Genomic DNA, 26275 nt, shown 5'->3' on the forward strand with positions numbered 1-26275 from the left:
AATAATGCATGCACAATATGACATATAAAATGTATGCAAGAAAAAGAAATATGAGCACTTATGTCATTCATACAGAAAGCACATGGTGTTATTGCGGCCTGTTAAATACCCATGCTCAACAATGAACAGATATGGTACACTACCACTAAAGTGTTTGGAATCAGAAACCAACTGCATTTCGCTGTACTAAGACTTCCAGCACAGTTTACCTGTGTCAAATAAATATCAAAGCTCTGGGCAAATGGCCTCATAGAGGCCAAGTAGCGAACAATCAAACATGCATCTTCATAGTCCACAGTATCAGAATTCATCCTGCAACAAATTCAAAGTTTTAATTAAGACACGTTTACCAAAAATGATTAAAAATGTCAAATGTGTGGTTAATAAAGCACTGGTGCTCAAACGTACTTTAATGTACTGAACTGAGATGGAGCAGTTTTAATGATGCTGCGAAGAAATGTTTTGCGAGTTTCCGCTCTATGCATGATCTGCCCCGTGGTCTCAACATCTTTTGCATGATGAGTTCCTTCAGATGAATCCTCATCCTTCTGAGATTTAATTGCTTTCTCTGTCTCCATAGTTGTATCCCGAAACCACTGAGCTATATAAAACTTCCGAGAAAACTGGAGAAATACAGCAAGATACACAAAAACCAAAAACAACAGATGTAGAAGAGTGAAATTAACGGATATATGAGATTAAGTGAGTTTAATGCAACAACCATATTTCAGAAAACACAATCAACATAATACGTTAGGGTGACAATTTAATCAAATCTCTAATATGTATGACCAAAAATAGTTTTATTCAGTGCATGTTACGAAAATTATTTTTCTATAAATTTGACATCAGAAAGCTGAAATTTACCACTAATGATGCATCAGTTTCTGTGTTCTCATCCAGATAATCTAGCAAAGCCTTTTGCAGCTGTTGAATTTCATCTTTTCCTCCTGAAACCTATCAGAAATAGAAAGATAGTTTTAAAATAGAATATTGCACAGTGGTAATTAGCACCTGAAAATCTGTATGTCCACATATAAAATACACTGAAATTAATGTTCTGTAATTATCAATACAACTAACAATTTTTTAAATCAATTACTTCTAAACTTTATAGAGATTAAACCAAATTAGACTGTAGCTCCAAAGTCAAAAAATATTAACAGCAGAATAAGACTCGGTTTAAAACAGACTGACTGATTTGATTAATTTTAATTTTATGATCTTGTGTGAAGAGAAAAACAAACGGCTGAAATCACACATAGTAGACTAAAAAAAGATTTAACCTATAAAAGGCATCATTAGCTCTCTCAACAATTTTAAACTCTGAAACAATGACTTTACAGGTGAACAAGGGATAAAAGGCAAAAAAGTCAAATGAACATAAATATGAAACACAGACAACAGTAAAAACATATGGGAAGCGTCAAAGAAATAAAAATAACTTATCCCTCTGCAAAATATTTGGTATAAATGTTTTCAGGTTTAAAGCATCGATACAGAGAAAGTGCAGCAAGTATGCTCAATTCATTAAGCAAAGAATTTACAGAGGTTATTCCCAAACACCCCTGAACTCTAGCACTAAAGAATCATACTCTCTGAGACTCAATTAAGTTTCTATCAGGTCAAAAACCTTGAGAACAAACATACATTTTATAAAAATTCCGCTTAGTGCATAAAGTCTATCTACAGAATAGGGTGCTATTAATTTTCCTGCGAAGCACTTTTAAGATGCACAAAAAGGATTACATATGAAATATTATTCTGAGAACTATGCATCAGATTTGTAAATACCTAAAATGTATGAATGTTAAAACCAGAATATTTTTTACAAGAGGCTATTTTATAGGAAATATGTATATCCTGATCTCTTAAATAATTCTAGCCTACGTAAATTGAACAATGATTTTGTATATGACCATCAGACAATGTACTTTTCCCCATATAGGGGTTAGAGAACAAATCAGTATCAATTAACATGTTAATGAATCAGAAACTAACTTTCTCAACACCTACAAGAAAGCATAAACCCAAAATCATAAAACATTCTTTTTTCCTTAGTATTATACTGAAAAGTGCAGGTCCTTGCAATTGTTGATGCAATTGTTGATGCTACAGCAGAAAAAAGGGGTTTTTTTCCCCTCAAATTAATCAGTTCAAGAATTCAAAAGACATCTACAGTAGACATAATACTAATGTAGGTTTATTAATTTATATTTGGCGCCCTATTACATGCAAATTGTGATTTGAAAGTCTGGCCTTCAACCAATGTTAAATTCTGTGGATAAAAAGGCTGAAAAAGTTTCTTGATGAACCTTAACTGTCTAACTATTTTAAAAAGTAAAAAACCCAGAACAAACAGAAAGAAACTGTGAAGCCCACAACAAATCATATTCAATATTGATAATAAAAGTAGAAGAATAATTTCTGGCTGCAACTTCTTCAGCTACAAAACACTTTTCTTCTTCAGCAATAAAACCTGCAACTTAGAACCATCAACTTGTGTATGAACAGCATAGATTGAGAATCTTATCACAAACGTAGCACATAATATAGCTTGCAAACAACAGCAAGTGGAAAAAGGTACAAGTCCAGAAGATCAGCATATCAAGAGATAAATTAATGAAAAGCATGCACAAGTGTTCAAATCAACTTGACAATCTATGACAGATTTCTATGAAAAAAAATCTGTTTAAAAATGTCAAAACAGAACAGATTTTCTCTTAAATCTAATTATACAATTCATGAGTCCAAACCACAACAGAGAGAGTTATAAGCACTCATCGATCATTGGAAATTATCCTGGTAATGATATCAGAGGGTAGAAGGAAATATCCAACAATCTAAATACTCAATTCAGCAGGAAAGAAAAATCTGTAGAGATATAAGTTCATTTCTGAATGAAAATAATAATTTAAGATATTTCTAATGATTAGAGCTGAATATGTCTACCAATGGATCTTAATTTTTTGCCATTTGGGCAACAAAGTGAAGCTTAGGTGTTGTGCACATTTTCAAGTAATTTGTTCGTATGTTACAAATCACTTATAAACAACACAGTCTACCCTGAGTAAATGTACTGTATAATATACACTTTTCACAATGCCATCATTTATGTTAAGCTTCCTGAGTAAGTGAAAAAAGCTTTTAGTGCTCAATTGCCCACAGATATTTTATTTTCTGTGGATGCCAATACCTAGTTTCTGCCTGATCCTGTAAAAAACTCAAAACAAATAGAAAAATTCAGGTCACCACTCACGTATGTATCTTTTTAGAATATCTTTCAATATTATTATATAACTTCTGGAGATAAGGAAAGAGAAAAGGATTCTTTTAAAGTATTTCCCTATGAAGTCTAATGTATAATTGGCAAAATCACTTGCAAACGGAGAATTACACCCCCTTAGCACATAGAAGCATAAATTACAATAAGCCATGAACATAAAGATTTGACACTATACATAGTCAAATATTCCAACTGACAAAAGTCATGGGAAGTATCAGCCTCATGAAGGAGTAGATGAATTTTGATACTTTATCTGAATGCCTGTAAATTGCACGAGTTTTACCTTCAAAACAAGTCTGTAACAGTCATCATAAGATACATATAGTAGATCTGGAGTCTTTTCAGGGAAACCACCTTGATATGACTACTCAACTTTAGATCTCATCATGCTGAGAACAATTAATAGTTCAGACAGAAAAGTATTTCATCCATAAGAAATGTACAAGTTCACATTTTTGAAAATACCCATAAGGCCCAAGATTTTCTTAATGTACTACAGAGAGCCCAAATGCACATACTGCTTTGTTAATTGCTGGCAATCTTGCAGATTTGGAAACATTTTGATAAGGAGCACTAACAGAAATGCAAATATGTATTCTCCAATGAAAGATATATGCAATTCTAGTAAAAAAACTCCCACGAAAATAACAACCCCCCTACACACACAACCAATATCAGTTCTATCACATAAAAACTAACCTTATAGGCCTAACAGTTTAACTCTCAAAAGTCTCTATATGAGTGCCATAAGCTCAATTACCATTTTGCAATAGCAAATGCACATACATGCATGCATGCATACACACACAAATATATTTTAAGGCCTCCTAAGACATAATCCAACTGTCACTCCATTATTTCATCTATATCCTCACCAGAAAATTGGTTTCATCATTTTAATTAACCATTTAAAATGATCACTAGGAAGATGGTGTGAGAAAGACATGAATTAACAAATGTGATACTTATAAATTGAGTATATTTGATTCTGAACAACAATGAAAACTCATTCCCCATAATTGCAGTTTTTCGCACATCTTTAAAATGTTTAGGCTTTTAAATAGATACATCTGAATCCAACTGGCATGGGATCTTTCACACACCTGTTTGAGTATTCTGGCTATAGAACCTTGATCCATTTTGCTAGTGACTGCATCTTTCCTGAGTCTTGCAGCTACAGTTCCAAGATAGTCAAGCGATGCAACTCTTAATGCCATTTCTGTAGATTTGTTACTGAACTGGTGAACCTAAGAAAAGCAGAATAAGCTGTTATAAAAACTATTTATTTCTGCAACTGAGATTCTTCTTACAAGACAGTTTGACCTTATTAAAAGTCCACCTAATTTTCATGCTGCTTAAAGTTATGTTACTATTACATCACAGATACAGTCCTTACTTTAGAATAATGTTTTTTTCCTTTATTGAGTCTTTTGCCTTACCAATATGCCTGTTATAAAAATATATATTTTTAAAAATCTAAAATAAACTAGACATCTAGTAAAGCAGATATCCTTTGCAATAGTATAGCAACATAATACATCTTCCTCATTATTCACACAAGTATAAAGAAAGCTGCATTTTACCAAGAACATGACCAGAAAATATTTTCCAAATAAAAAGCTCAAAGTACTGCATTAATTGCATTTTAATACTGAAGAACAACTCTCAAAAAACATTACTACAAAAATATTCACATTCTGTAAAATGTCACAATCTGTAAGTAAATGTACCACTTGAAGACCAAACTTATAAAAGACCAAACTACTTAATTGTTTTCAGGTTCTGTGCTAAAGGAATAGTCCAGAAAAGTATGGGACTGGGAGAGCAAAGTCCCTCCCATTTTAAGTGAAGATCAGGCTCATGACCACCTGAGGAACCTGAATGTCCATAAAACCTTAGAGAACCTTCCAGTTCTTGAAGAGGGCCTGTAAGAAGCTGGAGAGGAAATATTTGCAAGGGCATGGAGTGATAGGACAAGGGGGAATGGCTTCCCACTGCCAGAGGGCAGGGTTAGATGGGATACTGAGGAGAAATTTTTTCGCTGTGAGAGTGGTGAGGCACTGGCACAGGTTGCCCAGAGAAGCTGTGGCTGCCCCATAGCTGGAAGTGTTCAAGGCCAGGTTGGACAGGGCTTGGAGCAATCTGGTCTAGTGAAAGGTGTCCCTGCTTGTCCACTGCAGGGATGTGGAATGAGATGAGCTTTAAAGTCTCTTCCAACTCAAAGTATTCTATGATTCTATGAATAATTACAGGTATTAGTCTGACTTTATTCCCAATGAATATGAATGAAACTATTGGATAGCATCCAAAGGAGGGTAATGAAGACAGTGAAGGGTTTAGAGGGGAAGCCGTACAAGTAGTGGCTGAGGGCATTTGGTCTCTTCAGCCTGGAGAAGAGGAGACTGAGGTCAGACCTCATTGTGGTCTACAACTTCCTTGTGAGGGGCAGTGGAGGGGAAGACACTGATCTCTTCTCTGGTGGCCAGTGACAGGACCTGACGGAATGGCTGGAGCTGTGTCAGGGAGGTTGAGGTTGGATATCAGGAAAAGGTTCTGCCCTCAGAGGGTGGTCAGGCACTGAACAGGCTCCCCAAGGCAGTGGTCACAGCCCCAAGACTGCCAGAGCTCAAAGAGTATTTGGACAATGTTCTCAGGAACAGGGTGGGATTGTTGGGGTGTCCTGTGCAGGACCAGGAATTGGACTCAATAATCCTTGTGGGTCCCCTCCAGCTCAGCATATTCTACGGTTCTATGAATATCTAAACTTATTAGATGCTACAGAATGGCATTTTTTAATGTGGAAAATGCCATGGAGTATTAGAAGAGGACATTAATGAGAAACTGTATACATATAACCTTTACTAAGTTCGTTATCAATGATCTTCTGACCTAAGTTTTATTTTCTATGCATTATGTGATAGTGATACATGTAAGATTTTCCTTACATGCTACATGCATGTGTCAACAATCAGAAAACACTCCTGCAATAGTTTGAGCTGAAATAAACACATTTCATTGTAATAAGAAACAAATTAATATAATAGTTAAGAACAAGTATCCCTTACCAATAGCCTTCCTAATAAGCTAAGTAGCAACTCTGCAGCTGGCCATTCTGGTTTATTGACTGTGGAAAGAAGATCTTGAATAAAGTTCTCAAACAGTGGTCTGTAATCTTCTTCCCCTTGTTTACTGCCACATCTGTTTAAATAAAAATGCATGTTTGCAAGTGAATTTAAGAGCCATTTAAACTTTTCTTTTGATGCAAAGAGAACTAATTCTATTTTTAGCCAGAAAACCAGTCTTATGTAATTCCATAAAAAAATAACAAAACAAATATTAGCAGAAAATTTGTTTTTTTCCATTTACAGACAAATAGTTCAAACATTTATCACTTCAAGTTGCACTGCAAGTAAAGCAGTTAATCCAGGGTAGTAGAATTTTGTTACTAAGGTTTTTTATTTATTGTTTTGAGGTAAAGTCTGCATTAACTTGGATAAACAAAGTAGGTAAAATTCCAAAGCTCAAGCTAGAGTAGGGTATTTAGAAGGTGTTGTGTCCTTAAACCTGGTCTGACTTAACTCACAGAGATAAGGCATCTCAGTATTATGTTCCAGAAAGGTTAAAATCATAATGTTAAAAAATCAAAAGATAACATATGTGATAGTGTTTCACCTATATGTGACATCCCTAACGTTAATTAAATCAGAAGTATGCAGAGAAATGCAGACAAATTCATAATCAGCAGCAGAAATAGTCCAACACATTTCCTTCTAATTTTAGTTAAAAGAAAAGGTGGAGGTGTTGTAGTGCACTAAATAGCTTGTTTAGTTGGTGTTTTTACCTTGGGTGATGTGGAAATTTTACTGGGTATGTCAGGTTGATTCCCCCTTTCTTATCTCATGGTTTATCCCCATACCCCCCTTTCCCTCAGTGGTCTGTCCCACAGGTGGCCCCTCCCCTCGTCCTAATGGCATCCCGTTGGCCATGGTCCTCTTCCCCGTCCCCTTTCCCTGGGGTATAAAACTGCACTGCAAGGGGGCCACACCCTCTTTGCTACTTGGGTGGTCTCTGCCACAGAAGTGTCCTGTCTCAAGCTAATAAAGTGGATACTCGTCTCCATGTGGCGAAGAGCGCTTCTGGTCTTTTATCCTCCGTCTATGCAGTTCCGTGTGGGCTTTAGTCCTGAGCAAGCTGGATTTGGACTTATATAAAGCCCAGAGACTCACGGTTACTGCAAGATAGCTCATAAACAGCGTTTTGGCTTAACAACAGAAATCAACACGATAAAAAACCTCAGGACTTCTTACAAATCCTTTGCTTATTCAGGTTTGGTTTTTTTCTCTGCTGAGCTATTGACATTCCTAACTTTACCTAAATGAAAGTAATTTTAGGGTTTTTATATTTTGGTCCTTTTGATGACTGAAATAATCTGGTTTCATCGCTTAAATATTTACTCAGCCTTCTCTTCCATGTTTCAAATGAGTAAAAGATCCCTGATAAAAGGATCCTATATAAATTATCAGATAAATTCTTGAATGTGTTCTTAAACTCTGCAGACTGTTCCATAAGTTTTTTTTTCCAGACAGGTAGCTCTCTCAGAGATCTATAAAATATATTGTTATAAGTAACTTTATTAGTAGTCATTTAGGATTGCAAAGTGGTTTGGTTTGTCTTAAGGTGTGACATTTTATTTGGAGTTGGTTTCATCAATACACTAAAGAATGCAACAGTACTTACTTCTTAAGGAAAATAGAAAGGAAGTTTTGTGCTGTTCTCATGGCTGTTTCATATGAGTTAGTCATAAGCACATCTTGATCCACCTAAAAATAACAAGATGTATTTTTCTAATATTTTAGCATGCACAGAAATATAATTTCCAGACCAGCCTTTCTCATTCATCAAATAATTAGAGCTGACATAAAATTAAAAGGCTTGATTACTAGAGCACCATTATAAAATATTATACTACAGTCATTCCTGTAGCAAAAAAAAAAGAATTATGGCTCTTAAAAAAAACTTACTTTTTTGTTTGATTCCTCCTCTGAATTAGAATCTTTTTCTGTTGATGGCAAATGCACCACACACTGAATAAGCTGCAGAACTAGTGCTGTTACCATCTGAATATACATAGGCTCTCCATCAGTGTCACTGCTGTTTAATCTGTTAATAAGACAGCATTAGCACTAAAACTAAACAAAAAACCAAAAAAAAACCCCAAACCAAAACAAAAAAAAAACAGATTTTTTTTCTGTCCTAAATAACATCTTTCCTAAATAATAATGAAAGCTAGGAATCTGTGTTATACACATTTATCTTGTCATCTGCTCTCTTATGCAGTAAAAGATTTGGTCTAACTAAAATGGTAAGCATTATTCTCAGTCCAAAGAGATGAACTGAAACAGCTCACAGATGGGACATCAGTGTGTCTGTGAAGTTCAGCAGCAGAAAAATCTTCAGAAATATTTAATAAATCAAACACATCCATGCAAAGGCACTTACTAATAGGCTGATTCTGTATAATGCCATATCCATTTCCAACACAACATTAAAAAAATAGACCAACTTTGTAATAATAATTTATTACTTATACAATGTATCTGAAATGTGCAGGAATTTTAAATGAGAAATTAGAGACCATGACCTGGACTGGCTTCTACAAGAGTTACACCTATGGTAATCTCAGGTAGTGCAACAGACAATAAACTTCAGCATGCAAGACTGTCTTTTAAGTTGGTATGACCAGCATGAATACACTCTACCTCACATTTCTCCCTTTCCAAGTGATTTAACCTGATAAATAGTGTGGTGTTTACTACCCATATGTACATCAACACCACTTAATGTTGCCTTTAACAATATGAAAAGGTGATAATCTCTGACATAATTTTCCCTAAATTATCAGAATAATAACTGGACACAAAACAGATTGCAATTATTATCTTTATAAAATTATCTCTAACTACTTGTACAGAGAGAATATTTTCCTATAAAATTTTAGGTAAGCTGCACCCTTTATGACTATAGCCACAGACAGGGAATGTCCTTCAACAAGTTAGAGCTAGGACTCTAAAGATAAGCAGTGCAGTCATGGCCTTGAGACAGTAACTTCCTTATAGTAAAAGTCCCAATTCAAAGATGGTATCTACCATTTATGCTCCTGTGCCTAACACATTCCTATTTACTAGATCTCTCTGATGTCTATAAACAAAACAATAGGAAATACTAGGAATGCGCACTCATGTTAACATTAGAATTGCTGAATTCAACTTCAGTTTCCATGAATTTAATTTTCCTGGATATTTCCTGTTCATCCACCCTGGGTCAGACAACCTGTTTCATTGACAACTTGTCTGTCTCCAGGGAAAAGATGTATGGAAGCAAGGAACAAAATCAATAGTAAAACCAAATGTTTTAGAATAATTTGCAGCATCCAAACCGAATTTTAATTAAAATCCATCCCAGGTCAGGTTCTTTCTCTAATTTAACCTGAAACTATACTATTATTCAGAAGATGCACCAAAATCCAGCTGAAGCACTTAAAAGACAGTTAAAGCTAACTGAGCAGTTTCTAAATGAGACTCAATCAAAGGAGTATTAGATTGATTTCATGGAAAGAGTGCTCTGAGCATGTCTTTAAAGAAATTCAGCCAGAATTTTCCTATTATGCTTTAGCAATGACATTGTATAAAATCCATATAAACAGAACCAAAGCATTTTCCAAGAAAAAACTTTTGAATTCATAATAACATTACAGTCATTTACATACTTAGTGAGACAGATAAGATATTGCAATTACTTTGTGTTGGGGTTTAGGATCCTTTCCTTTCTTTCTCGAAAATAATTTTTCCCCAAATGTGTTGCTAGGAAACAATAACGACCATGTACTTAAGAGAGACAAAAGAAGTGGTCACAGATCAGGGGAGGGGTGCAGCTGGTTACTCTCTCTTTTTACCTGGGGATTTCTCTGGGAAGGGCAGAGATACCATGAGTATGGAATCGGGCTGGGGAAAAGGGGTTGGGTGCAGCCCCTAGCTCTCTTGTGCTCTCGGCATTGGGGGAGGCAGGAAGAGAGGCTGCTGTTGCCGTGAGGAGAATTTTTCACTACTGAGGGGCTCCATCTCCCGCTGCCTTTCTTCTACTGTGAGTGGAGCTTTGCTCATAAGAGTGGCCGTTGCACTGGGACCTCATTAACACTCTACTTCACCAAACAAAGGACCCCTCACCATCGAGCCCCTTTTCCCCCCAAGAGAGCCTGCTGTGCTCAGGAGCGGGACTGTTGCTGCCCAGCCCCCTGCCATATCTTTGCCACTGCTCCAGGTTTTTGCTACACTGTATGTAGCCCCAGCATCCCCTGCCTGCCAAGACGTCCCGTGTTCCCAGCTACAGCTGCAGAGCTTCTGATACATCTCATCTACCAACCCGGGATTTTGCTTGTTCCTGCCATGCCAACTTGCTACTTCCGAGAGTCCTGCTGGGGCACCGGGATTAACTGCTCCTGGGGGTTTGTAAAGCAAGCCCCTTTCCTATCCCTTCCTGTCTCGGTCAAGCTGCTATTGGAATATGAATCCCAATATAACCAGTTAGATGGTGCCTAGGCCAGTTCTCACCCTCGCTGCTGGGCCAAAGGCAGCACTGTGGTGTTTTACCCCAGAGATACCTTGGCTGGCGGCAGAGTGCAGCGGGGCACAAGACAGGACTCCGTTCTCCTCAGGAGAGAGAGCTTCTGGCGATAGTGGAGAGAAAGGGAGTGGATTCTGCTAGAAGGTTGCCAGATGTTTATTCCATTGGTACAGAGATGTCTGCACTGAGCCACTGCTGCTAACAGAATGAGGCCGCATGGTCTCATTAACATTTTAAGCTCAGGACAGGGGAAGGGGAGGGGACAGGTGAGCCACCAACCAGGTGAAGGGGCAGGGTCTTAAGGGACTAGTGACACCTATCACACGACGCCTTGCTGGTATGTTAGCCTGATTGACAGGGCACACTCAGCGAGGGGCGAGGGGGAAGGGAGAAGGTAAAACAGGATATTGCAACACACCACAACAAGCTGCCATTACCCATGTGGCCTCCAAGCTCGCACCACAGTGCCCCTGCAGCCGCGGGGGAATCATCACACCTGCCCTGCTTACCGGGAGTCACCAGCGCCCCTGCCGGCTGTGACCAATACTACACCAAAAGGGAAATTGTTTAAGGAGCAGGGAAGAGAGTTTATTGGGTTTTCTGTTCTTGTTTGCTGTTGCTACCATTGCTGTTGTTTGTTTGCCTTGTTATACATATACATACTAGTAAAGAACTGTTATTCCTTTTCCTATATCTTTGCCTGAAAGCCCTTTAATTTCAAAGTTATAATAATTTGGAGAGAAGGGACTAATATTTTCCATTCCAAGGGAGGTTCCCATCCTCCATAGCAGACACCTGTCTTTCAAACCAAGACATTTTGGAAGCAAGCATAAATATGATGGCATAAGAAAGTGATTATTACAAAATACATTTGTCAGACAATTCTGCTCTCACTGTAGAGGTCTTGAAATATCAACCTCTAACAAAACATAGCTCATGGAGTCACAGATTTTTAAAGAACAAGTTAACACTGAAGCCTAAAATCCTACATCTAAAAAACAGTAAATATTGCTGTCTACAAATTATCAATCTATGTCAGAATTTACCTGAAATTTCTCAAACTCCTCTTGCTGGTTGGTAGTCTTGCGAGGGAAGTGAAAATTTCTTCTAGTATTAGCTGTCTATGTTTTTCATACCTGGAGAACACCTATTTAACAGTAACAGAATTGTTAAAAAACTATTTGTTGTTACATAAAATATCACCTGTTAAATAGATTTAAAAATTATATATAGAAAAATACTCTTTACATGACATTTAAATAAAATATATTTAATGCATACCTTGCTTTAAATGCATTGCTTTGTTTTTTCAAAGCAGGCATTTCTTTATAAAATACATAAAACCCTTTTCAAATATAGCTTTTTTAATCTTCAAATAGCATAAATGTTTAATAGCTCTTAAAAATATAATGTGTTTTAAATTTTGTTGCCAATACTACAATACACTGAAAGTCAAACAGTGTAAGGCTAAGGTATCAGACTCCAGTATAGAGCAAAAGTCTGTGGTAACATACATTAAATGAGAACACATGTATAGTTTTAGAGCACATGTGAGAAAACTTAGCTTTGATGTTTGCTTGACATGACATATTAATTCAATTTATGGAGTCAGGATGGTAGAGTTTGCCTCTCCTTTTGTTCAGGAAAAATTACTTTTATAAATACTGGAGTACATAATCCTTACAAAGATGAAAAACTTTCACTTGAACAAACACATCTGTATGGCACTGCAGTTTTTCTGAAAAAATATTTAATCTGCCCCATGAATTTTTCACATAGCCACCTCTTCTGAGGAAAAGAACTTGTTCTATTATATAGTTGTATTATATATTATATAGAACTATCTTACTAGTTCTATGGCTTATACCATTGCATAAACTAATCTTAACAAAGAAGGTAAGAAAAATCACACTGTTAAGATTTCTTAAGATAAGGAAGGGGTTTGTGTTTACACTTTAAACAGCATAACCAAAATTAAGTAAATTCCTTGGCTTATGTAAGCTATTTCTTCCTATAGAGTACTCTGCAAATGGGAGGAGCTCAAGTAGCTTAAATATTGTTCCTAGATTTTGATACCAAACTGTGAAAACATGCAAGAATAAAATTAGTTCTAAGCTCCAATTCTCTACCAGCAAAAATATAGCCTATATAAATGCCCTAATAACTCTCAGAAGATCATGAAACTACTGTAAATTAAAAATTACTTACTGCAGTCACTAATTTGATGGCACATAGCTGTAGTTCACTGACATTTTCTACAAAGAAAGGTGTTATTCCCATAGATGATATCTATTAACAGAAAGAAGTTATTCTAAGTATATTTGACTATTAAACTGATATTTATGCATTTTCACAAGTAGATTATTCATTCATCGGGTAAGGTATTCAACAACATGTATTCATTCATATGGTTTACAAATAAAGTTACTAAAGGATATTTTAATACAATCAGATTCAACTTTTCTTAAGTGTACAATAAAAGCTATTTAAGATGTGAACATTACTACAGAACAAACTAGTCACTACTGTTAATAATTCAACAGTTTGTACTGGTTTCATATTTCATGTCATTGAGACAGTTACACTTTACAGTCTCTGGAAAAAGAAAAAATTCTCAGACAAAAATTTTTCTAATAAAACTTACTTGAAGAATAGTTGTATCAGTGAGAAGCTGTATCTCTAGCAACTCTGACAAACTGCTGACAATGTCACAAACTTTGTTATATAACATCACTATAACTCTTTGCTTGTGGGTGGAACACTTGGCACGTTTTGCTTTTGAACTTAAAACACCACCTAGAAAATAAAAAATATCTTTAATCTTTTCAGTATTTCACATCAGATATTAGAAAAATGATAATCTTCCTCAAAAAATGTCTCCAAAACAAGTCCATGACTACAGCTTTGTAAATTAAATTTTTTACAAAAGAAAAACTATTTAGTAAAATCAGCTGGAAAGCAAGAATTTAATATTTTCATAATTGCTTTGAATTCTGGATCCAAGATTCTTAAAACCGTTCTTGAATACCTGCACCTCAAGATATGCATATGACAACAAAATGCAAAACATTTAGCATACTAACCGCCATGAGGATCCACTCTATACACAGGATCATACTGAGGATAGAGAGTGTTTTGCAAATGAAATTTTGTATATTGAATAACTCTTTCTATTACATCTTCAATATATACAGCTTTAGGCATATTTGGTGATGTCATAATATTGATAGCAGTAAGACAAGCATCAGCAGATTTTGTCACTCTCTCCATAATAAGATCTCTCCATAATCTCTCCTCATCTTCAGTGTCATTGTTCTGTAACAGGTGATAGAAAACAAGACTGTAAACTAGAAGTTAATTTTTTTTCCTTACCAAGTAAAATATAACATTATTTTAACACACACACATACAAAATGCAGTATTACCTTTGTGATACAAAAATAGTTTGGTTTAGAAATCAACAAATGTTTGTTTTATTAGTAAAAGGCTTGTAACCCTGTTGGGGGTCAGGTTTCTTTCCTTTTGTTCCTTTTTAGTACAGAATTTTTTCCCATAAGTTGCTAGGAAACACTAACACCTGGGTACTTAAGAAAAACAAAAGAAGTGGCCAAGTTCAGGGGAGGGGGGATCTGGTTGCAGTTCTCTTATCTGGGAGTTTCTCTCAGAGGCGTAGAGATACCACAAGAATTGAGCAGGTGAAAGGGCTGGGGCAGCTGCTAGCGCTTTCTCTCTCTCGGCTTTGGAGAAGGACAGTCGGAGCTGCTGCTTGGGGAAGGGAATTCACTGCTGCTGCTGGAGCCCAGCCTGGAGCTGCTTCTTCTGCTGTGAGGTGAGCCTCTGCTTGTGAGAACAGCCACTGAACTGGGACCTTATTAACACCTACCTCACTAAAAGAGGGACCTATTAACATCTGCTTGGGTGCCCGGGATCCTGAGCTTGCCTCTCCCGGCCCTGCTGGGAGCCAAGCTGCCGCTGCCCCGCCCCCGCTGCTTCTTCGGCACTGCTCCAAGTTTTCGCTGCACTGTAGCCCTGCACCCTCTGCCTGCTGAGACATTCTGCTGGCCCAGCTTGCTGCTTCTGAGAGTCCTGCTGGGGCACTGGGATCGACTGTCCCAGGGGTTTGAGAAGCAAAGCCTCTCTTCCATCCCTTCCCATCTCGGTCAAGCCACCATTACCACATGGTCCCCGAACTCGCGCCACAGCTCCCCTGCAGCCGCATGGGGATCATCGCACCTGCCCTGCCCACTGGGAGCCACCAGCGCCCCTGCCAGCTGTGACCATCACTACACCAAAGGGGAAAGTGCCTGCGGCCGAGAAGGCCGTTGCTGTGTTCCTGGTTCTGTTTGTTGTTAATGCTGTAGTTGTTGTTTGTTGGCTTTATTATACATACTAGTAAAGAACTGTTATTTCTATTCCCATATATTTGCTTGAGAGCCCCTTAATTATAATTAATTTGGAGGGAGGGGGTTTACATTTTCCATTCCAAGGGAGGCTCCTGCCTTCCTTAGCAGACACCTGTCTTTCAAACCAAGACAAACCCTAAGTTGCAGGTCTTCAATATCTCACTGTGTTCTTCTGGTAAATCACAAAGAAGCTTTCTGTGCATCATTGGGAAGCACTATGAAGGAAGACTGCCACAGTCTCTATTTGAGAATTATGTACCTTAATCAAAATCTAAACTCATTCATCTAGTGTTTTCTTCAGTGGCTTATACATACCAGTTGCTGCCTTGATCAGTCTAATTTTTGCCACTAGAGAGAATTCTTACACAAAAAGACTGTTAAGTCACACAAAACTCATGAGAATACAACTTTCTCCAGAGACCAACTCATCTATATCAATGGGTTTAAAACATGTCTTATCAAATATGACCGTATAAGAACTCAATGATCCTTGGGGGTCCCTTCCAACTCAGCAGATTGTGTGATTTAGATTTAGCACAGGGTATGGAATCTCTGTATTTCTGTGTTTCCACAAGTCATAAAACATACATGAGGTTAATTATAACCACACAGCACTACTGAAATACTGTAATAATGTTATTAATAGCAAAACCAAGTGAAATTTTTAATAACTTCTCTGGTACAGAGAAAAATAATCTTTCTTGCCTGTATAAAAGCACAGGCTGTTATGTTTCTTCCACTGTGGTAGGAATGTTTTATGGAGACATAGAAAAGTAGAAAAAAAAATACCCAATAGTGCAAGTTACACCAGTTACCATGAATACTTTAGGATGAAACTACAATATTTAAAATTAGGTCCAAAGATAACCTAATTTCTCTGAATACATGTTTACTATAGTAAAACATACTGAAATAATATAAACTATAATTTTACTTCAAATCTTTAAATTTGGAAATCTTTTAAGTCCATGCATATTAAATCAGGAATTCATTTCAGACACATGCAGTATTTGAAACTATTACTATATAGGACTCAAGTGAAGAAAACCCTATTCTACACAATGGTGTGAAACAATGTAATTTGAAAACTCACATGGTTAAATAATGTGGAAAGCTTTGATCCATCTTGAATATTCTTCTCCAAAATATTCAAGACTTTTACTGTTTTATCTGTTGAGAGCTAAAACAAGAAACAAAACACATCAAGCAACTGTAGGAACATAAAGGCTTCCAGATTGTGGAAAAAAAGTCCAATCTAAGTATTGGATCTTGATTTGTCAGGTTTCTGACACAGCATGATTTAGAATGCTGATAACAGAATTAAACTAGTGAAAATATGTTCTAAGACTGCAATCAAACTTTATTTTCAGCCAGAAAAATACATAGAAATGTATTTTAAATTGCATAACTGTAATTATTGTTGTATAGTTGTATGCTTTTGCATTTGCTTCTAGAAACAGAAATTTACCAATTCTGAGTATCAATCCCAAATTCTAGCTGACTATATAGATCTTTATTACGACAAAATCCAAGTTCTATGGACAAGCAGAAATAAAATTCCCTGATACCTGAGTTCTAATAAAAAGGAGATGTATTCTCAATAATGGTTCATTTTTAAAATTAGCATGTTGAAAAAAGTAACTCAAATTCACTTGCTGATGTTTTACAGAATTGCAATTAAATAATCAGTAGAATACGCTAAACTCCAGAAGAATTAGTTTCATTCATCCAGATACTATTGGTGCTCACCTTTAGAAGCAACAAAATTCTGATTTTATGCATACATGTAAGTATGTATGTGAATAAAACAGGTAACAGAGGTTAAGGGTGAGAACTATCAGGAAACAGAAACACTCAGGCTAATATCATGCTACAAAGGAAGGTAGAGAGAACAAAGAAAAAGCCATGAAGAACATCTAAATCTCAGACTAAAGAAAACCCTTTAGCGTGACTTGTATAAGTGGCTTCACGGACACTTCATAAACATAAAAAATGGTAATGAGGAGGTAAAGTAAGAATTTAATACAAGACTGCCCAAAGCAAATAGTTCTAGGAAGATAAGGAAAGCAAGAATACTGTTTCTAAACGTGTGATACCAACAGTTTTTGCCAACAGAAAGTTCCTTTGAACAGAAAGTGGGAGGAGTATGGAAAAGAAATCACAATATGCAGTCTACAAAAAATTAATCTTATTATCAGCTTAAGCATTAAATCTTTGAAGTTTGAAAGGACTCTTAGGTGAGAGGAAGAGAGTGGGCAACTCAGTGCGATGCTGGATGGACATCAGATATATTCATTGCACTAATGGCATATATCAGTAAGGGTGGATGTTTTGGCCTTGCCAGCAGGTTCTGTTTTACTGTGGTTGTTTAACAGTAGCTGTAAGGAGCAAATTATGTGCTTTTGTGAAAGTAGATTAATTATTAGATTTTACTGCTCAGGCATGTGCTACCTATTGGCATATAGCGCTCTGAGTCAGCCCTAACACAGAGGACCATTTAAGTCTTGGCTTCAGAGACAGTAACAGTTAAGATGTGGGAACTTTTTAAGCACTTCAGCAGTAGCACAACTGTTCACATCATTTGTCACAGATATACCTGAAGAGGGTGGAATATTAGAGGGGGCACAATTTTTTGTATGTTTAACAAAATTTAATGTTCAAAAAGAGTTAAATACTATGAAGGTGTACCTTGTCCATAATGCCCATTGCCTTGATTTTTGCAGATTCACTCCCCAACTCACTAAGCTGATGCTTTCCCAGTAGCAGTTCTTGTGGAATCTCATCATCATCACCTTAAAAGAAATTAATTAAAAACTATCAATCACATTTCTAATAAGACTTAAAGGAAACCAGTATTTTAGAGTCAATATGAAAAAGCCAACTGAAGAAAAAGAACTCATTTTCCAAACAGCTAGCATATCATAGCTCCATCTAATGAAGACTGATGATGACAACTTTTGGTGGTGTTAAAATGACTACTTGTTAAGTATGACTGAAAGTCATAGATTAAAAATATTTTTAATCCAAGGTTGTAGACACCATAGCTGTAGTGATTTGCTTATTAAGTTGCTCCCTTTGTTCTAGTTATAACAAAATTAACAAATTATCTGTTATCCATTTCAAAATAAAGTCATGTTGGTCAACCTGAGCTACTTCATCAGACACTTATGCTAAATTGACTTAGTTTCTACTGAAATGGATAAGGAGCATATAGTGATTCAGTGCCCCATCCATAAGAGAATAAGCACTCTGCTGCTGAATTGAAAAATCAATCTCTGTCAGGCCAAAGGCCACAAAAGATGCAAAATTATGTGCCTCAGAAATTACTGGTGTATTTGGTGTGTATGTCCAGGTTTTGGTAGCAGGGGTACTACAGGGGTGGCTTCTGTGAGAAGCTGCTGGAAGCTTCCCCCATGTCTAACAGAGCCAATGCCAACTGGCTCCAGAATGGACTTGCCACTGGCCAAGGCTGGGTCAATCAGAGATGGCAGTGATGCCGCAGGGATAATGTAGTTAAGAACAAAAAAAAGTTATTGTGCAGATGTAATTGGGGTGAGAATATGTGAGAGGAACAACTCTGCAGACACCAAGGTCAGTGCAGAAGGAGGGACAGGAAGTGCACCAGGTGCCAGAGCTGAGATTTCCCTGCAGGCCACGGTGGAAGACTATGGTGAGGCAGCTGTGCCCTTGCAGCCCAGGGAGGGCCACAGGGATGCAGAGATCCACCTGCAGCCTGTGTAGGAGCCCATGCTGGAGCAGGGGGATGCCTGAGAGGAGGCTGTGACTCCGTGAGATGCCTGTGCTAGAGCAGGGTCCTGGCAGGGACCTGCAGACACGTGGGGAGAGGAGCCCACACTGGAGCAGGTTTCTTGGTAGGACTTGTGACTGTGAGGGACCCACACTGGAGCAGGCTGTGCCTGAAACCAACCCCATGTAAGAGTGATCCATGTTGCAGCAGTTTGTGGAGAAATGTAGCCCTTGGGAAGGAGCCATGTAGGAGAAGTTAATGGAGAACTGTTTCCCATGGGAGGGACCCCATACTGGAGCAGGGGAAGGACTCCAACTCCTGTCCCTGAGAAGTGTCAGGAACAATGGGCGATGAACTGACCATAAACCCCATTCCTGTTTCCCTGTGCCACTGGGAGGGAGGAGGCAGATCTGAGAAAGTGGAGGGAAGGTGTTTTTAAGATCTTATTTTACTTCCCATTATTCTGCTCTGATTTTGTTAGCAATAAATTCAATTAATACCTCTAATTCAAGCCTGTTTTGCCCTTGATGGTATTTGATGTGGGATCTCTCTAGGTCCTTATTTCAACCCATGAACCCTTTGTGAATTTTCTCTCCCCTGTCCAGCTGTGGAGGGGAGTGAGAGAGAGGCTTTGGTGGGTGCCTGGCATCCAGCCATCTTACATTAGCATTCTTTACAGATACATTTGACAGAAGATACCCTAATGATGTCCCAAAGTGGTATCCTTTCCACTCCAAGGTACTATTATTTGTCTCACTGTGATTTATGTCCCTTTTGGATTCTGCAGGGAGGAAGGAGAATATTTTTCCTGTAGTAGCAAATGAAATTGGAAAGGTAAAGGCCTCCACTAAAGGTAGAAGCCATATAAATGTGGTATACCACAGTGTTTTTCACAGGCTATTAAATCACAAAGAAGGAAATTTGAAAATATGGAGATGCAAATTCCTTTCTTGTGTTTTTAATTAAGCATTTTGAAAATTTTTGCCATATTACCAAGTGCTGTAAAATCCATGTCTTCTAAATTTTCCAAAATATTCTCTATTGAAGCAGCAAATCTTTTGAAAGTAGAAGAATCCATCATTTCTGGTGAAAAAGAAATGTATATATAATTATTTTATATACAAACCAGAAAATACAAACTATAGAAAATAAATATTCTAAAATTACCTTCAGGTGTTAGTTTAGGTTCATAAGCTTTCCTCTTCTTTTGTTTTTCTTTTTTCTTCATTTTTCTAGCTACTAATTAAGAGAATAAAGGATTGTTTACACTTTTTATGCTTATATTCAATATTACATGTAAAGATGTTTATTTTGAAATGTTTAACATATCCTTTAAAATGCACTAGTATTATGGAAGAAATTATTTGTTTAAAACCATCAGTTACCCTCACTGAGGCTAGGAAGAGGAGAATAATCATCCATCTCAGAGTCATTGGGACTGCGATTACGATAACGGCCACTACCAGAAGTCCTCCTTCCTTCATGACAATAACCACTTCTCCTGTGGTCACCAGAACTTCTTCTATCATGTTCTTCATACTCCCAAGCTTCATCTCTATCCTTTTTATGTCTTTTACGAGAAGCTAGAAATAAAATGCATTTTCATTATAAGGACAAAAATTCTACTTTTAATATCTAAAAATTATACATTTGCAAGTTAAATACTATCATATAGGTGTTCTGTAAAACAAGCAAACACTCTAAAACTATCATATAAAAATCTGGTATGGAATTATTCTAACAATTTCTACAATTCTAACAATTCTGAATTACATGAAAAAAGTACCTAAAACTGGGAAAGATGAGCAAACATTTAAAAATAAAAAATTACAAGGCATTTGTCATTTTATACAAAGGAAAGTAGAACAAATCAAAATAAGTTGCATCCTTTCATAACAGAACACTAAGGTTGTCTAAATTCTATTATCGGGTGTCCATGTTCCAATTCAGTGATTGCTTTGCCCATCTAACACAGTGAGTTCCAATGAGACTTGGTAACCTAGTTACTTAAAGATATTCTGTTCTTGCAAGACAACTAAAATTTTGTCTTGATATACATTGCAGGAGATTCAGTGTAAAGGAGAAAGCTGCAGTCACAATCCTGGGCCATGCAGCAAGTATATACCACAGAAGGTTATTAAAATCAGTTTTCAGTTAGGACCAAAAAGCCTCACACAACTTAATGTTGAAAGATTGGGACAAATGTTCTATACAAAACCAGAAACTTGGTGGAAATAAAGTGTGTGTGTAGAGGAGAATGGAGATTTCTTTGTTTTCAAATATAGTCCTGAAGGGCAAAAAGTGCTAAGATGTAACAAAAAAAGGATATGGAGAAAGGAGGTAATTTCATCCATGAAATCAGCCAGCTCTCCATTATCAAAGGTAACAGGAAAGCAAGATGTCTAATGCAGACTTTGCTATGAAGATCAAAATGGCTCCAAAACATTACATTCTACACTAGAAGAGTTTATTATTCATGTGAACTTGCATATAGCAGCCCTGACATCTCTGTGTCTCTACCAAAGCCTCCTGAAGTTCAGAGAGGTATGACTGTACAGTGGGTCATTTCTGAGCAAAATGGCTCCAAGCATTCAGACAGAACTGGAACAGAATTGACAAGTTCTTTCCACAACCCCAGTTTATTGAGAAGAATAGGAAACATACCAGGATATAGTCAACAGTCAGCCCAGGCTCAGAACTAATGAAACCAATACTGAGCAAGAGGTGATACTAATGCTCTGCACGGCACCCTAGAGGGCTTCCACTTTTGAAAACTTCTGCAGAGAGGTGGTTCAAGTGTTAAAGGTAATAACTTAGTTCATGTTTTTGAGGCGTTCTGCTTATGGATCAGACTTGCTTCTGGAGGCAGTAATGTTCACAAGGCCTGAGCTACTAACACTCAATTTTGAAACGTTTGAGAGTTAACTACAACTGAAGAAACAAAGAGCTGTCTGGGATAACTGAAGTGAGCATACTGGAGAAGAAAAGTAGTGGGTTTATGGGAAAAGACTTTACACATTTCAACTGATTCTTTTCCCCCATGAGGGAGTATTTTGTGGAGATAGATTAAATCTGTCTCTGCAGTTTACAAATCATCAGTATCAATTTATGCTCTGTAGGACAAATTTTGACCCCAGCTATATCGCCATGAGAAAAGTAACTTCCAATATTGCTGTCCAGCAGAAATTTAAACTGATCAGTTTATCAATGCCGCACAACAAAATAGAACATGTTACAGATGTGCTGACTCTGCAAGGCAAATAATATGAACATGGGAACAGCTATTCACAGTTATTGCTCTACAAAGTTTATTTTGAAGCAGATAAAATGACTAAAATGTAAGTACTAATAATATTAAAGTTACTATTAATTTTTATACACAAAGACTACTCAGAATATAAACATCCAATTTCCTTCTAAACTTTGCCAAACATTTATGCTATAACACAGTTATCACTCACTGAATGTGATTTAATCAATTTTTAATTCTCATAATTTAATTTAATGAAATGCCCTTTCTTCATGAGATACTCAAAGAAATTTATCTTCTATAACAATAATTGTTCCATATTTTTAAAGTTCCATTTTGGACAACCAAGAGAATTCTGAAATACATATTTGTAACACTACAAATCTATTTGGTGTACTTGTCACAGATCTGTCGCAGACATCTTTTCATGAAAAATCCTTTCCTTAAGATTTTTCCTCCTGAGAAGCTGAGAGGCCTCAGGAACAAAATGTAAACAATGGTTATCTGCTGCTGTGGAATGCAACAGGTGGATCTGTGATTGGTCTCATGTGGTTGTTTGTAATTATTGGCCAATCACAGCACAGCTAGCTCGGAGAGAGTCCGAGACAGCTGCCTTTGTTATCATTCATTCCTTTCTATTCTTAGCTTAGCTGGCCTTCTGATGAAACCTTTTCTTCTATTCTTTTAGTATAGTTTTAATGCAATATATATCATAAAATAATAAATCAAGCCTTCTGAAACATAGAGTCAAGATTCTCGTCTCTTCCCTCATCCGAAAACCCCTGTGAACACCATTACACAGATCTTTCATTCTCTTGATCATTTTGTCTTGTTTTACCTGAATACAGTTTTACAGTATCCTTTGAGAAATATTATAATTTATTTTTAACCCAGATGTCCTCAATGAATTGTTTAGAAAGATGACCAGATCTCTTGAGTGGATGTAATGAACCTAGAATCCCTTAAAGCATATAATTACTGTGAAAGTTTTCCATAATTTACTTTACTCCACATATAAGAATTTCAACAGCCACTGGGGCTTATGTGTACTACTTACATTCAAAGGCTTCTTCACTGTCATTGTCTTCATCAGAACTGATTTCAGCATATTTTGGTTTCTCATTAACTGTGCTACGTTTGCGCTTGTTCATTTTCACACGTTCACAAAGTGGCATGGTGGATTCAATTTCTGCCAGGAGATCAGGTGGTAATTCCTTTAACACTGACTGATCTATGCTACCTATTAGTGAAGAGAAGAAGAACAAATGTGAACCTGGAGATAATAATAAAGGCTCAACACTACAGTCCTTTCTCAGGAACTGCTTAAAGTATATCCTCTAATAAATATTAGTGCAATGAGATATACTTACTTGTATGTATTTGACAGTTGCATTTATTGTTCACACTGCAAGTAGAATTTAACACAATATATTGCATACACATCTCCTTCCATAAAATATTTTGTTAGGCATATAAACAAATTTAAATTAGTGAATTTCCTTTGTAAAAAGACATTCTTGCTCTATTTCCACAAAATTTAGTCTTATTTTGGTTGATTCTCTGAATTCAGCAGGTTTTATAAGTGTATGTAATTTAAGGATTCATTATGCCTAATTAACAGTTCTGTTTATTCTCATTCAAATTGTTTAGTGCACACAAGACAGTAATCTTCCTATTTCCAGCAGACAATCTGTGGCAGAATCTGTGGGGTCTTATCCCTAAATACAGACAAAATCATTGACATTTCAATCTCTGCTTCAGATTTTTTTTCTTACCTCTTATTAGTAGTTTTATAATGCAACCCAAATTTTTGCTTGATTTTTTTACAAAACATAATTGAAATATTTTCATTTAATACAGAAAAACAGCAAGCTGAAATGCATAAGTTTTCTTTTCCACAGAGGTAAATACTTAGATATCATCACATGATTCTCAGCACATTTTGAAACTATGATTAGGCCCATATGGTCACTATAAAGGAATTTACAGTCAAAATATTTTACAAGTGACACAAGAAAACCAAATTAATTCAAAAGTATTTACTGGGGGTTTGTTTGATATCTTTATTTATCAAAGAACCTATTGCACAGATTTCAAGATTATTGGACTAAACTGTTAACCTTTTTCCAACAACAGAACAAATGCCTTTGTCATAAGTGCCTCTCTCTCCTTCCCAAGAAATAGAGAAAATCACCCGCCAATTGCTATACACACACAAATTCTCCAAGAAATCATCTTCTGGATGATAATTCACTTTTTAATTACATTAACTATATCACTAACATAACTTTCTAAAATTTATTTCAAATTTTAGACAAATATTCCATTTTCTAATCCAAGTTTAGTTCCTCCCCCACTTTAAACAACTTAAACTGGAATTAGAAGAGCCTGAATAAGAGAAAATAGTTTCCAGCAATAAAATGTTTTTGAAGTCTCATATATTACTGGTTTCACATATATCTACAATGAAACTAATGATCAGAACATTATTTTTCTACAATTCTCAGGTATATTTATCAAGTCATCCCATTTAAGTGCATTTTAAAAAGGATGTAGCTTAAAATATTGGAGTTTTCAAACTGAGGTAGGAAAAGTTATTTGAGGATAGCAAAAGTTGTTCCTGCTTCCCCCATGCTGTAGTCACTAATTTATTTGCTTTTAATTTCCATCCTTTGATAGTCACCACCTGACAAAGTTCTAAAATCCATAATATTGTTTTAAAAATGCTAGAAAACATTTCACGGTGTTGTTTACTATGGTGCTTTGAAATTATTAGTCTTCGTGGATTGGGCACTAGATTGAAGGTTGTCAGAAATAAGACAGCATGGACAGATCAGTTCCTCTGTGTACATCGGCAGCTGACTGGATGCCAGCCAGGTCTAATCTGGATACTGCGTAGCCATGTCTGAGCAGTGGTATCCCTACACTAATACTCTTTGCATGCCTATGCAATGTCTGAACAGAGTTAGCATACATTCAGCTTCAGACTAGAGGAAAATTTGCACATACATGTTCAAGACAATTTCTACAGGTGAAATTGCTAGAGGGCCTCAGATCCTGGGTTATTTTAACACAGATTCTCCACGCACTGTCGGTAATTTCATTGAAATCAAGGGGACAATACACAAGAGCATAAAGCCTATAGGACATCTGGCCAAATATACTGCAAAAACCAGCTGCAAGGAAAGGAATGAAATTTGCGTTATGATTCGTACAGATGCTTAAATGCTTGATGGGCTAGATGTGCTTACACTAGCAGGAGTATTTTTCTACAAATATATCTTTAAGTCTCTCCTAGTCTACAATGAAAAGTAAATTTAAACCCAGAATAATTAGTAAGACAGATTGCTTGGAAAGGAAATAAGAAAAGGAAATAAATCAGTAATGGATTGTATACTGATCTTGTCAAGAGTTCCGTAACCAAATTCTAATTCAATCCAATATCAAATTCAGTTTTAAAACTATGCCTGAATGTTTAATCATGTAATTTTAAAATTGTGAACATTTTGAGGAACTGTTAGAACAGAATTCATTCTTATTTTCCTTATACTGTGCACAAAGAACATATCAGTAAGACTAAAAAATGATATATTTTAAGTAAGAAAACCCAAAAAACCCACTCACCAAAACAAGAAGTAAAAAGTCACAAGCTACTACTTTCATACCTCCAAGGAATATCTATTCTTGCTTTCCTTATTGATTTTGTTCTGGAGGTAGAACACTACTCAATCTTAAAAAATAAGTCAATTACCACAGTGTTAATTATACATAAATGAAAAATAAAAATGCAAGTACATAGATGAAAAATAAAAAATGCAAGTACTGTAAATATTTGGAAAAATATTTCCTTTTCAAAAGTTCTAAGTATTCTATGTTCTCCAATATAATTTAAACTAATGCTTAAACTGTACTTTCTCCGGTTACAGGTATTTCAGATGACAATATAAGCTTCCCCCTTTTTCTTTTAT

At 36.3% G+C, this 26275-nt stretch overlaps 1 protein-coding gene across 4 annotated transcripts in view; it reads right to left on the minus strand.

Moving 5' to 3' along the window:
• The window catches only part of LOC141726828 (nipped-B-like protein), a 175785-nt gene that overhangs the window by 25018 nt on the left and 124492 nt on the right, over window positions 1-26275 (minus strand). For all 4 annotated transcript variants that reach the window (XM_074531922.1, XM_074531924.1, XM_074531925.1 and 1 more), the window contains 17 exons: window positions 23365-23547; window positions 20443-20640; window positions 20225-20296; window positions 20051-20140; window positions 17998-18101; window positions 16403-16489; window positions 13990-14221; window positions 13551-13702; window positions 13115-13195; window positions 11953-12053; window positions 8308-8446; window positions 8024-8106; window positions 6352-6484; window positions 4390-4533; window positions 868-957; window positions 409-623; window positions 210-312 (listed from right to left, as the gene is read on the minus strand). In XM_074531922.1, coding sequence (XP_074388023.1) covers window positions 210-312; window positions 409-623; window positions 868-957; window positions 4390-4533; window positions 6352-6484; window positions 8024-8106; window positions 8308-8446; window positions 11953-12053; window positions 13115-13195; window positions 13551-13702; window positions 13990-14221; window positions 16403-16489; window positions 17998-18101; window positions 20051-20140; window positions 20225-20296; window positions 20443-20640; window positions 23365-23547 — 2207 coding nt within the window. The remainder of the gene's footprint in view (window positions 1-209; window positions 313-408; window positions 624-867; window positions 958-4389; window positions 4534-6351; window positions 6485-8023; window positions 8107-8307; window positions 8447-11952; window positions 12054-13114; window positions 13196-13550; window positions 13703-13989; window positions 14222-16402; window positions 16490-17997; window positions 18102-20050; window positions 20141-20224; window positions 20297-20442; window positions 20641-23364; window positions 23548-26275) is intronic.

This window comes from Zonotrichia albicollis, chromosome W (genome assembly GCF_047830755.1).
Source record: "Zonotrichia albicollis isolate bZonAlb1 chromosome W, bZonAlb1.hap1, whole genome shotgun sequence".
Taxonomy (NCBI): Eukaryota; Metazoa; Chordata; class Aves; order Passeriformes; family Passerellidae; genus Zonotrichia; species Zonotrichia albicollis.